Here is a 14,131-nt window from a genome sequence, read left to right on the forward strand (position 1 = left end):
TCCTACCGCCACCGGCCGCCGTGTCGGGTGGCGGTGTGTTTGCCTTGTGAGTTTGACTCGTTTGGGGTGCTTGAAACCCTAATGGGCCTTGTAAGCTCAAATGGGCCCAATGAAGCTTAATGGACTCTAATAAGCCAATAATTCCCTAATTGATCTAAAGCCCAGCAAATTAATAAATGGGCTAGTATTTGGGTCGGAAGAACCACAATGCCAATAAAACCCTAATTTGGGGAATTAATCGGAATACACGGGAATTATTTAATAACTGGAGATATTAAATAATAAGCATTGGCAAGATTAATCTAAGCGACAGTGGACTTAATGGATTAAGTCCTTAGTGGATTAAGTCCCTAATGGGTTAAGTAGGAAACTTCACCATAATCGTCATTTTATGTGAAACCCTAATCTCACTTGGGTTTATTGTTGGGCCTTTAAATTGGGCCTTGATGATTGGATTATTAATGGGCCATCCAAGAATAATCATATGGACTAGAATATGTTGATGGGCTTAGGGTAAGGTCTATATGAGGGCTAGGGCCCAATTTAGAAAATTAGGCCATAGATAGGCCATAGTATGGGCCTTAATGATATGTATGATGTTGGGCCTTAGAATAAGGTCATGTATAGGCTTGGGCCCAATTTGGAAAATTGGGCCATATGTTGGGATTTGATTCCCAGTTGACTTTAGGCTTATGGTTTGGGCCTCGGGCTTAAATAAAGTCAAGCCTGGGGTAATATATTAATTGTCCGAAGCACGTAATTATGGTTATGTAGTGGGACCTAATTATTAATTAGGCGACGTTTTGATATTGACAGATCGGGAATCTGTCATCCAGCAGCTGGGTTTGAGTCTGCAGGACTCCAGCAGTGTGGGATTGAGTCTGCGGGACTTCATCTGTGCCAAGTGAGTCTTTTCACTATACCTTACCTGGAATGGTAACTAGGTGTGACCGGAAGGTCTTATCTGTATGAATAAGTTATGAGACCTTATGTGATATGTGACCGGAAGGTCTTATATATTTGTATGAGCTATGTGACTTATGTGATATGTGACCGGAAGGTCTTATATATATTTGTATAAGCTATGTGACTTATGTGATATGTATATGTTGTATGATTTGGGACCTGAAGGTCGACAGATTTATGGCCGGAAGGCAATCAGAGTTATAGCCGGAAGGCAATCAGAGTTATGGCTGAAAGGCAACTAGAGTTGAGGCCGGAAGGCAAGTCATGGTAGGGCCGGAAGGTCTACCAGAGTTGTGGGACCGGAAGGTCCCACTGGGACACATTGACTGGAAGGTCTTACAGAGCAATAGCCTCGAGTGGCTAATATATGCATGTGATATTTTGGGGAACTCACTAAGCATGCGTGCTTACCGTGTTATGTGTTACGTGTTTCAGGTACTTTGTTTCAAAGGAAATGAGCCGACTTGGTCGCAACGCATCACATTATGTTTTCCGTACACGGGATCCTTGGGATTACACTATGATATGGTTTCATGACCTTATATTTTGATTATTAATACCTTGGTTTTGCGATGAGACATTATTATGAAAGTTTTTATACTAATGGTGTTATGTAATAACTTATTTAAAAATGAAAATTTTGGCCTGTATTTTTGGGATGTTACACATATAGAGATTAATATACATTTCATTCGAGACCAAGTTGCTTTGGGTTAAGTTCAGGTCTTGCATGTTCCATCCTCGGACCAATATGTGGATATTTTTACTAAAAGCTTTCGTTCCTTGCTTTTTTTTTTTTTGATTTTCGTAACAGTCTGAACGTTCGATGCCCTACTGTTCTCACTACGGGGGGTTGTTAGGGGACTTTATTGTTAGTCTTATTATTGTTGCATAGGCTCTTTGGTTGTTCATGCCCATTCGTTTTTTATGAGTCCTCTTGTATTGTATTGCTATTTATTCTATTTAATGAATGAGAGAAGGGTTACAGGAAAATATTGTGATTACAAAAGTGTACACATTATGGATTTTACATAGTATGTATGAAATCATTTTCAATCAACATACAAAAAAAATGTAGAACATATGTAAGGATGAGTTTCTCTAATGTCTAATCAACTTATCAAGTGCAACTCGGTGTAGAAATATTAGACAGGGGAAGGGTTTGAGTACGATTAGGAGTACAACTCATGCATACAAGGAACTAGAACTTCTACAAGTACAAAGAGTTATACTTCAAAAATAATTTATAAGCTCTTAAATTTAACACCATAAATGGTTCTCTAAAATTTTCCGTATTTGAGGATATACATGTTATAAAACTTTTAGTATGGCTCGATATGAATTCAATGATCCAATAATTAAAAAATCTTAATAATATAATGATTATTAACCATAAGACAACATATACTACTACCATGTGCTAATAAAATCTAAATAAGAGGAATGGTCTCCACGATGCGAGCCTAGTGGTTGAAGAGTGAAGATCCACAAATAGGTCCACGGGTAAATGTAACATCCAAACTTCGAAACCAAAATTTTCATTTTTAAATTGATAATCAACCAGTTTTCATAAAAACTAGCCCAAGAAAGGTCATAATGTCAAATACAATCCCACATCAAAATATCAGAGTGTCCCAAAAATAACTAGAACATAGTCTCCCAACGAATGTGTACAATCAAGCCTTCGCCCTCCCACGATCCTCAGAAATACCTGAAACACATTTCATCAACAACTGTAAGCACAAAGTTTAGTGGGTTCCCCAAAATATCTCATATAACACAACACATAAAACAACTATGAGTTATCAGCAACCCTAGAGACTACCCCAAAGTCTCAGTGGGCAAACAACACGCTCTGTGAGTTATCAGAAACCCTGGAGACTACCCGAAGTCTCGAAAAATATAAATGACGCAAACACATTAACAAATATTAGACCCAGTTGGTCGTCGCATACATATACATCTATTCTACCACACATGTAAGGATAAGTGAGGACTTTATACCTTCAAAAGATGGATAAGGAGGTATATATTCTAGATCCAAAGGTTTGCAAGCACCACCACTTCTTGAATGATCTTTCCTTCACAACCAAGAGCACATAAATGTCACTTTCAAGCTTCAAATAACACTCACAAGGCTAGGGTTTCATTCTAGGGTTTAGAGGGAATGGAGGCTGGATAAAGGAATGTCCAAAGGAGGGATAAGGTGATTAAATAGGGGTCACGCCCTAAAATTTAGGATTTAAGAACAACACGAGTACGCCAGGCGTACTCACATGTACGTCCAACGTGCCCCTTCCTTCGCCTTGACTCCTTCAACGACTTACGCCCGATGTACAAAGTTAATACGCCCAGCGTAAGTGGCCAAAATTGCAAGTTTAAAACAACAAAAAGGGCTAAAAAGAAAGTATTTGACAACGGGTGTTGCAATAAAACCTTGACATACCTAAAATATTGCTAGTCTTCTGCGGTTGATCTTCTTTGTGGGCATTTTGGGTGGGTTGACGTGGGTGGCTCAGATTATGAGGTTTACCTGTTTTTTTATTCTTTTAAAATCTAAATCAAACATGATCTATATCTCCTAATATTGTAAAATCATAATATAACAATTCCATATTTTTATAATAACACTTTTCATTCCTCGCTTTAAGACCAATAACGATTAAAACGCAAACTTAAGGGTGTTTGGGTTGGAGAGACTTGCCAAGAAACACTAAAACATTTCATTTTCTTCTTGTGCTATTGATTTTATGCAATATTGACTATCTTTCAAGTCCATGATCCTTTCGTTCCTTACAAACATTAGTTATCTTGACATTTCTTTCCTTTTCGTCTCTTTACATCGGTGGAAACCAAAAAGCGATTCAGAGTGAATCGTTAATAATTCAAAACTCCAATTACCTAATAAACATTTATATTTAACTATATTTGCAATTTTTAGCAACTTAAGCTCTCCGACTCTTATTAAGTGTTGGTAAGGTACTTATTTTTCCAACTTTAAAACATAAAAGTCACACGATACAAATTACATGGTTAAGTTAACCTAATATGCTTTATGAGGCTTTCTTTTCATTCTATATACCTTTACAACTCCATTGAACATCTTTATTCATTATAAACTCTTGTTATAACTTTTAGCATTACATGTATACACAATAAAATGTAATGATGCATTCTATTACACCGTTAATTCAATTACGTTGTTCTTTCTATCCATTTTTATTCCATTTCATCGTACTAAATTGCTCATGCAACAATCAAATTACATGTCATGTTGATATTTAAAATCTCATAATCATGATACAAATTAAAATCCTATTTAAAGGAACGATTAATAAGATGAAATCGTTGAGTAATAATATCAATATGAAATGTTCATCATTGATGATTTTCAACGTTTCTCCTTATATATTGTTGCATATTTTTGAAACAAATGACTACTATTATAATAAATCTAAACTTGTTTTTTTTTACCATTCTTTATATATTCTTTTATGTTATTTTATATTTTCAACAAAATTTACGGTTCCTCAAAGTCATCACCATTATTTATTTTTATACCATTACAAATTTACTCAAATACGACACCCTTTGTTATATGAAACAGTGTTGGTGATTACTGAAACAGAAACGTCAAATTCTACATGTAATATTTGGTAGCGAACTTTTGACTGATTTTGATAACTTTTAGTTTTAAGTTTCGAGGTAAAACCCTAATCTAAAGAAAAAAGTTCGTTCAAAAGAACGAATTGAAACTTCTATTTAAAAAAAAAGTTCCAAATCCAAAAAAACTACTTTAAATAAAACTTCTGTATATTATAACAAAATTACTAAATATAAATAACCATTAGGGTTTTCTCTAAATAACCAACTTTTAAACATGCCGATATTATATTTAGCGCAATGGAGAGCTGGAAGAAGGTACGATGCAAGAAAGCACCGTCGAAGTTCCAAACTGGACTGGATGAAACTAGCTTCTTCGTGTCGAATATACCCATTGGGGCTACAAAGGAGGAATTCAGGAAGATCTTCAAACCATTCGGTGAACTAACAGACATCTACTTCGGAGGCAGAAAAGGGAAGAATGGAAAAAACTTTGGTTTCATACGATTTAAAGGAGTCACTAATGCAAGAACACTTGAGGCAAGATTGAATGGAACGTTATGCAGGAACTATAAGCTGGAGATCAACATTGCAAAACATGAAAGGAAGATGCCAAAGTCATTCATCAAAACTGGGGATAAACCTCACACGACAACGGCAACTCCGATAGGTGGTGGATTTATTGGATGCAGATCCTATGCGGAAGTTATTGGAGCAGGTCCCACTTTACCCATTCGTCTGAAAGTGGATGACAAGATGAAGAGGATGTTTAGTGGGAAAATACTTATCGAAGAGGTGAAAACATTGGACCATCTTGGTCATCTGCCAGCTTTAATCTCCATCCACAGTGAGGCTGGAGCAAAGGTTAAGTATGCGGGTGGAATGAAAGCCATTATTGAGTTTGACTCATCAATTCTAGCTAAGAATTTCCTGAATAATGAGAACAACTGGAGAGGCATATTTAACTACTTAAAACACGAAGATGACGATGAGTACAATTTCGAGAGGATAGCTAGTATAAGGATTGTTGGGCTCCCTATTCGTCTATGGTGTGAAGACAACTTCTTTGCTATTGTTCGTAGGTTTGGGAAAATCATTATCCCCTTCGATCACATCGAAGATAGATTGGATCTCTCGGTGGTTAAAGTGGGAATCCTCATTAGTATGAAGAAAAAAAAATAAACGATGTAATTAGAATCGAAGCTGAAGGAAAAATGTGTGAGGTTGGGGTAGTTGAATATGAAGATGAACCGTGGTTCCCCTTCAAGTTTGAAAATTAAGAGCAACCATACGAGACAAAGTCGAATTATGCCACCTCTGAGGCAGATTTTGATGATAGTGAAAAAGATGAAGAAGGCATATCTGATACCTGGGTGGACGAGGCTGAAGAAGGAGAAATAATTGGAGGTGGGGGAGACGACGACACCAGAGATGGCGGTTGTTCCGGCAACCACGTGACATTAGAGGCAAGTCTAGTTCAACAGTCGCAGTCAATATTGGAACCATCACAGGTACATGCATGCCTTGTTAATGGGGTAGTGGAAATGACTCATGGGGAAAACACTGAATTAAATACGAAAGATGCCCCAAGTGAAACTTCTGATAGGAATACTATAGTAACGGAGCGGGTCATGGATAGTTCATTTAAGACCCACGTTCCCAACCTGGGTCACTCGACTATGGGCTCCCCCAAGCCCAGTTCTTTCCTTAAATCCCTTGCACAGTCTGGTTGCTTTGGCCCATTCCCATCCAAGGTCATTACTCCCTCAGCCTCCGAACAACCTGTTGAGAATTAGGATAGTGGAATGGTGCGCTCAGGAAAGAAAAGGCGTCGCTCTTTTGGAAAATCATCAATAAGTGAAGCATCAGAGCTCCCAGTCCACAACTTGTTTGGCGATGGAGAAAGATATCCCTCAGAGCTATTCCTTATCGGTCGAACTCATTGTCTCCCAAACCCATTGAAGATAACATAGGTCCGAAGATTAGTGAAATTGAGGCCACATCTGAAGTTGGTGCCATGATTGGGTTTGAAATTGATGCTTCCAACAAGCTGCTGGCAGAAATTCTTGGAGTAAATGGCGAGTACAATATGCCCCAATGAATTTTCTATCGATCAATATCAGGGTAATTGGCGAAAAATATATAGTGGACTGTGTTAGGAGGCTAAAAGTGAAACATAAGGTCTCTTTCTTAGCGATTCAAGAGACACAGTTAATAGAAGCAGCGAACATAGATGTGCAGGGGTGTTGGGGTGATGAGTCCTTTAGATTGAGCAGTGTCAACTCATTAGGCAGGTCGGGTGGCCTCTTGAACATATGGGACGGTAGCTTATTTCAATCCATTGAGGTTATTTCGACTAAATACTTTCTAATAAACATTGGGCATTGGAATGGTGTAAGAGAATTGTTGATCTTTGTAAACGTCTATGGACCTCAGTCAAGCACGGATAAAGCCACCCTATGGAAGACATTATTGGAAATTAAAAACACCAGACCTGGTGTATGGATCTTAATGGGGGATTTCAACGCTGTGAGAAGGAAGGAGGAGAGATTCAATTCAACTTTATGTGCAAAAACTGCTAGTGACTTCAATAACTTCATACATGAGATGGGCCTCATCGATATGAAAATGGGAGGTCATCGGTTCACCTGCTTCCGCAACTCTGGTCTTAAATTAAGCAAACTGGATCGATTCCTGGTGTGTCCAACTTTCCTTAACATCTTGCCTCATGCTGCAGTGACTGCTCTCCCTAGAGAAATTTCTGACCACTGCCCGATCTTATTGTCCACATCATATAAAGATTATGGCCCAACCCCATTCAGGTTTTTTAACTCATGGATGTGTAGGGACGGCTTTGAGCAAGCCTTCATATCCCGTTGGAACAACTTTGTAGGGTATGGCACACCTGATATGTATCTTGCGGCCAAGTTAAGGCATATTAAGAAGGGTCTGAAAAATTGGCGTGCTAAGGAACATCCCAGGGAAGAAGGGGAGCTACTAAGGCTTAAGAAACGTGTGCACCAACTAGATATCGATGCTGAGTCAAGACAGTTGACCGAGCAGGAGATTATGGAGCGGACTTCAGGGTATAAGTCAATCATTGAGTTGGAAAAGATCAGAAGTATGGACCTCAGACAGAAGTCTAGGATCAAGTGGGCTATTGACGGGGACGAAAATACTAGTTTTTTTCATGGGATCATTAATAAAAATAACCGAAAAAACAGGATCGATGGCCTAATGATAATTGGTGAATGGTGTACTGATCCAAAAATCATTAAACAGGGGGTATGTTCCTTCTTTGCAGAAAAATTCAAGGAAAAATGGCCTTGCAGGCCGAAACTTGTGAATCGACATTTCAGGAAAATCTTCGTTGGTGACTCGGAAGCCTTAGAGGCACCTATCTCACTCATTGAGATTAAGAAGGCGGTATGGGCGTGTGGCAATGAGAAGGCCCCCGGGCCTGACGGCTTTACTTTTAAGTTCATCAAGAAATATTAGGATGTGCTTCTTGGTGACATAGCTGCGGTGGTCAAATATTTTGAGCAACATGGTAAAATTGACTCCTCTGTTAATTCCTCTTTTATCTTGCTGGTCCCCAAAATAAAGGATCCTCTACTGATCAGCGACTATAGGCCAATAAGCCTCATTGGATGCATCTATAAGATCATCTCCAAAATCCTCTCTCTCAGAATGAAGACAGTGATGGGGGCAATGCATTCATGAGGTACAATCAGCATATGTTGAGGGAAGGAACATCCTTGATGGACCTCTGGTGGTTAATGAGATTTACTCGTGGGCAAAAAAGACCAACAAGAAAATTCTATTGTTTAAGGTGGATTTCGAAAAAGCCTTTGACTCCATAAACTGGAACTTCCTAGACTCGAACCTGATGCAAATGGGGTTTGGAAATAAATTTAGAATGTGGCTGAGAGGATGTCTTGGATCTGAAAGATCCTCTGTTCTTGTCAATGGAATCCTGACTGAGGAATTTCCATTATCTAAAGGCGTTAGGCAGGGCGATCCACTTTCTCCGTTCCTTTTCATAGCAGCTATGGAGGGTCTTAGTGTTGCGATGCGATCAACATGCGAACTGGGAATCTTCCAAGGTGTTAAACTTCCAAATGGGGGTCCTTTAATTTCTCATCTGTTATATGCAGATGATGCTTTATTTCTTGGGGAGTGGTACAGGAATAACATCAAAAATCTTGCTCGAATTCTCCATTGTTTCCATGTTGCATCAGGATTAAAAGTAAATTTTCACAAATCTAGAGTTTTTGGAGTTGGATCAGAAATGCAGGAAGTATCAAGCTGGGCTAGAGCTCTTGGATGCGAACCCTCTTCCCTCCCTTTCACATACCTAGGAGTTCCGGTTAGAGCTAATATGAACTTAAAGAAGAATTAGAAACCGATTGTAGATAGATTTCAAGCAAAACTTTCCAAATGGAAATCAAAAACCTTATCCTTTGGTGGCAGATTGACTCTCATACAATCGGTACTTGGCAACCTACCAACATATTACATGTCATTGTTTGTAGCACCTGATGGGGTAATCCAAGTTCTCGAAAAATTGAGAAGTAGGTTTTTATGGGGTGCTTCGGAGGAACGCAGGAAAATACATTGGATTTCTTGGGATTTGGTGGTTGCACCCAAGGAATCAAGAGGTCTAGGTGTTGGTTCGATAAAAAGCCTTAACATGTCCCTATTGATGAAATAGTGGTGGAAGTTGCGAACGGAACCCCACCACCTTTGGGCAGAAGTTATCTCAAGCTTGCACCACATCAGGTCAAAGCCAGTGGATGTATATTCAAAAAGATCTCTATCGGGAGTATGGAATAACATTGCTGGGATAAGAAAAGCCCTCGTTAAAAAGAGTATTCCTGTCACTTCTGTATTATCTAAACCCCTCACTCTCAATAATGCAAGTTGGCGATGTGAACTTACTCCGGATGGAACATACTCAGTCTGTGCTCTTAGACAAAGATGGGACTATCGGCCTCACAAAAATGACAAAAAATTCTGTTGGCTTAAAGTAATTCCCCTGAAAGTCAATTGTTTTATATGGAGGGTGGCTATGGGCAGAATCCCAGTAGCCTTAGAGCTGTCAAAGAGAGGGGTATCTACGGAAACAATGAATTGTCTTATGTGTAATTAAAGTGAAGAAAGCACTGATCATGTCCTAGTAGACTGCCCTTATGCTAGGAAGGTTTTTGAAGGTGTATTCAGCTGGTGTGGTTTGAACACAGAACCCTTTCATTTGGTGAAGGAAGTTGTAGATTCGGCTTCTCGGTGGGGTGGGTGCCAAAAAAGAGAGAGCTCCTATTGGCAATCTACTATGGAACTTTATGGTGCATTTGGAAATCGATGAATGAAAGAGTCTTTAAGAAAAACCGGCTACCAGAACTCAAAGTTATTGATTTTATTAAATCAATAACATATCTCTGGGTGAAAAAGATGGGTAAAATTAACCGGATGGATTGGGTCTCAATGCACATTGTCTTATTGACTATCTCTATTTCAGTTTTTTTTTTTTTATTTGTATTTTCCTTTTTTTGCCGTTCTACTGTATGCCACTGATTGTGGCAGTTTCTTTTTCTTGCATTTATTAATATATATATATATATATATATATATATATATATATATATATATATATATATATATATATATATATATATATATATATATATATTTTGACCGGTTCAAAAAAAAAATAACTATAACAATTAATAAACATTAATCAAGAATTCAAGATTAATCATTTTATTGAGTTAAAAACATATTATTTAATTTTATTATAAAATAAATATGAATTGATTGTAGATACCAATCATAAATCATAAATGCTTGAACTTACGCAATTTCATTTATAAAGCGAAACGGCATTGGATTCATTTTCTCACTACGAAGCGAAGACCACGTCTTCCACCTACTCTGCATATTCACCTTTTGGCTTCTATACCATTAATGGAACTCGCTGTAGTCAGAAGGATATCTCCGGCGACTTCTACGCCGGAGATGGATCGCAAAATCTGGCGCAAACTCCCCGTCGAACTCCTTGAACGTATACTCTCTTTCTTACCTTTCAAAACTTTCTTATACCTCCGATCAACCTGTAAACACTTCAGATTTCTCATCTTCTCTCCACTCTTCCTCTCGAAACACGCCAATTCACTTTCGTCTTCACCTTTCTCTTCGTTCATGTTACTATCTCATCCTCAATCAAGCCACTACCTCCTGTACGACACCGTTCTCAACACGTGGCGCGACATCAACCTCCCGTTAACTGACTCCCTCACCTTCACACCTCTCCTCTGCACCGCTACCTGCCTACTCTGTTTCTCCGCCGTGCCGGATTCCTCCAATTCAGCCTTCCTCCTCTATAACCTCCTCGCGACGTCTTCAAGGATCGTAAAATTCCCCGAATACCCTTTCGCCTTTGAATTCCCAACCCTAATCACAAACTCCTCTGGTTACCACCTCTTTTGCTTGTCGTCCGGTTCGTCATCATCTCACCTTTACGCTTACGTCTACGATTCCAGGGTTCGCCAGTGGACCCGATACGATGGGTTTCAGAGAACCCTAGGCGACAGTTATCATCAAAAAGGAGTCTTCCTGAATGGATCTCTGTATTTTGCGACTCGAGAGCCGTTTTCGGTGGCCAGTTTTGATCTGCATACCGGAAAATGGGAGACATTGGATGTAGACTTGCCTGGGGAACTGACATTTGTCCGATTGACGGCAGGGAATGGTAACGGAGAGGGATCAAAGAAGCTGTTTATGTTTGGGGGAATTGGGAGGAATGGGATATCGAAGAGCATGAAGGTCTGGGAACTTGATGTAAAGGGAAGGAAATGGATGGAAATTCAAAGTGTTCCGGAGATGATGTGCAAGAAATTGGGGTCAGTTTGCTACCATAATTATGAACACATCTACTGCTTTTGTCATCAAGGTATGATCTGTGTATGTTGTTATACTTGGCCTGAAGTTTTGTATTATAAAGTGTCAAGAAAGACTTGGCATTGGTTGCCAAAATCCCCTTCTCTTCCTGAGAAATGGAGCTGTGGTTTTCAGTGGTTTTCCTTCGTTCCTGAGCTCTATGCTTTCGTTTAGCTGGTAATTTGTGCTTAGTTTCTTTCTTCTACTCCTTTCATTTTGCTTGTTAACTTCAACAATTATTAGTAGATGAAAATGTGTTTTGTAAACAGTATGTGATGTTTGTATAACCAGTAAAAATGAAGTATTTTTTCTGTTAGTGTAGGCCCATTGGGAACATTGAATTCTGTGTGTTTGATCTTGAGAATAGTCAAAGGTTGGTTTGTAGTAGAAGATGGGGGTTAGGAATCTGTGGATTTGTTTTGAAAAAGAAAATTCAACACCTTGTTTTGGGTCAAATTTAAAGGAGGTCGATACTCTATTAATTTAATCAAAATCAGAAAATTATAATGGCTTTATAATCGACAAAACTGTCAAAATTAATCCTTGTGGTATTCAAAAAACTTTGGATAGGGTCTAAAAAGTTTTCAACTTGCATTGATGGTCCAAAATCAAGGTTTTCTTTTGGTGTTGGTCTGAAAATGTTAGAATGTCTATTTTACCCTTTTTATATCTTTTTTTCTATTTTTTATTTAGTTTAGTATTTAAAAAATTATAAAAAAAAAGAAAAAAATATCACCTACTCCTCTCCAGGACTCCACCCACGGTACCCTCTCTCTCTCTCTCTCTCTCTCTCTCTCTTCCGCTTCTTCACCTGCACATCAAAACAAAAAAAAAAACCTTGATTTTTTGCTACAGATTACACTTCTTCTTCTTCTTCCTCTTCACCTGCAAATCACAAAGGAAAATTAAAAAAAAAAAAAAAAAAAAAAAAAAAAAACTTGATTTTTTTCTACAGATTACACGCACAATGAGACCCCCAAAAAACATGGTTCTTCAATTTATTTTGCTCACCTTCAATAACCAACTCCTATTCTTCAATGATCAAACACAAACACCGCATTTTAGAATCTCTCTCTCTCTCTCTCTCTCTCTCTCTCTCTCTCTCTCTCTCGTGTTTCTCCCAAGCCCTAGATTAGTTCTCCTTCTTCCCTGTTATTGCAATTGAAGATGGTAGTCGACTGCATTTGCATCTTTTTTCTTTACTTCCTTTAATTTTTCCCAAAATAGAGAGTTGAGCGGGGGTGTTCGTCTCCGGTGAGATTTTCCAACGAATACAGGAGGGAGATGATACAGTTCGATATTGAATATGGAGGAAATAGGAGGGAGGACATGTAGTCCGCGGTCATTGTACCTGTCGATTTGGAAGAGCTGAGAAATCAAACCCAATCAAGACCTTGTCTCCCTTATTTGGTGTATGCAGATCTATAACCCTCTATCTTCATGTACCATTAATCTGGAACACGTCAATTCTTCATCATCCACGTAACCAACGTCGTTCGAGAAGTCCATTGTAAACCACCTTCATCTACCACCGGAGACAACCTCCCTCGTCTTCTTCTCTCATCCGGTCAAATCAGTTATGGCTTCCGATCGATTTATCTATTTTCTAAAATGAACTAGAAACAATTGACTTTCATACTATTTGGAAACAAACGATGTTCTCAAAATCAAAATGATAAACTTTGGGTGTGTCTTTATTTATTTGGATTTAGGTGAAATGGAGGGTGGGTTCTTGTGATACATACAATACTCTGTGTATATGTGTGTGAGAGAGGGCGAGGAAGAAGAAGATGAGAGGGAGGGGGGGGGGGGGAAGGAATGGGAGGAGTGGTGGAATTATGGGGCGGGTCTTTTTTTATTAATATTTATAGAAAATGTAAAAAAGAAACAAAAAAGAAATTTAAAGGGCAAAACAGTCAATTCAAGTGCTCCATGGACCAAAACTACAAAAGTTTCTTAATTTTAGGACCAAAACCAAATGAAAACCTTGATTTGGACTATCGTAGAAATTTTTTGGACCCTATCCAAAGTTTTTTAAATACCACGGGACCAATTTTGCAGTTTTGTCCTTTATAATCATATGTGATTTCTTAAGCATTATAATCATATGTGATTTTTTTTTAACTTGTTGAACATAGGGTGCTGTTGATATTATTTTATTGTATAAATTGGTCTAACATACTATTTTATTGCATAAACCAATTCAAATAATTTTATTTTAATCAAAAATTCTAATTATACTTATTTAATTATTAACAATAAAATACAATCAAAATTAAGTTATTTGTAGATGAGAGAGTTGAACTTCAAAATTATTAGTAAGAGTGTTCTTTTTATAAATACATATTTTCTATAAGACGTAAATCTATTCAACTTATTTATCGTTTACATATTTGCTTAAAGAATCTTTCCTTTACGACAACTTTGACTTCATCACACCAAATTTTATGTTTTAACACATATTTTTGATGTGGAATCTGTAATTAGTATTTTAAATGTTTATACGTTTTGGTACGAGAATAGGCAAGAATATTAAATAAACGGCGTCGGGGATGAGTCGATAAGGATGGTCGTATTTGTTTAAGTTGACGATGGAAGTTGAGTTGGGTTAGATGAGATGGATCCA

At 38.0% G+C, this 14,131-nt stretch overlaps 1 protein-coding gene across 1 annotated transcript; it reads left to right on the forward strand.

Annotated features, from left to right (window-relative positions):
- The first annotated feature begins 10,436 nt into the window (after positions 1-10,436).
- LOC145057604 (Galactose oxidase/kelch repeat superfamily protein) lies at positions 10,437-11,821 on the forward strand. The gene has a single exon (XM_079005470.1). It carries the CDS (start codon positions 10,534-10,536, stop codon positions 11,677-11,679), a length of 1,146 nt encoding a protein of 381 aa, XP_078861596.1. The 5' UTR covers positions 10,437-10,533; the 3' UTR covers positions 11,680-11,821.
- The last annotated feature ends 2,310 nt before the right edge of the window (positions 11,822-14,131 follow it).

Source organism: Lactuca serriola, chromosome 6, assembly GCF_051521515.1.
Source record: "Lactuca serriola cultivar US96UC23 chromosome 6, Lser_US96UC23_V15, whole genome shotgun sequence".
Lineage (NCBI taxonomy): Eukaryota > Viridiplantae > Streptophyta > Magnoliopsida > Asterales > Asteraceae > Lactuca > Lactuca serriola.

Bases quoted from the DNA above. Each gene is read 5' to 3' on its own strand.
- LOC145057604 (XM_079005470.1), top strand. From the start codon at position 10,534: ATGGAACTCGCTGTAGTCAGAAGGATATCTCCGGCGACTTCTACGCCG.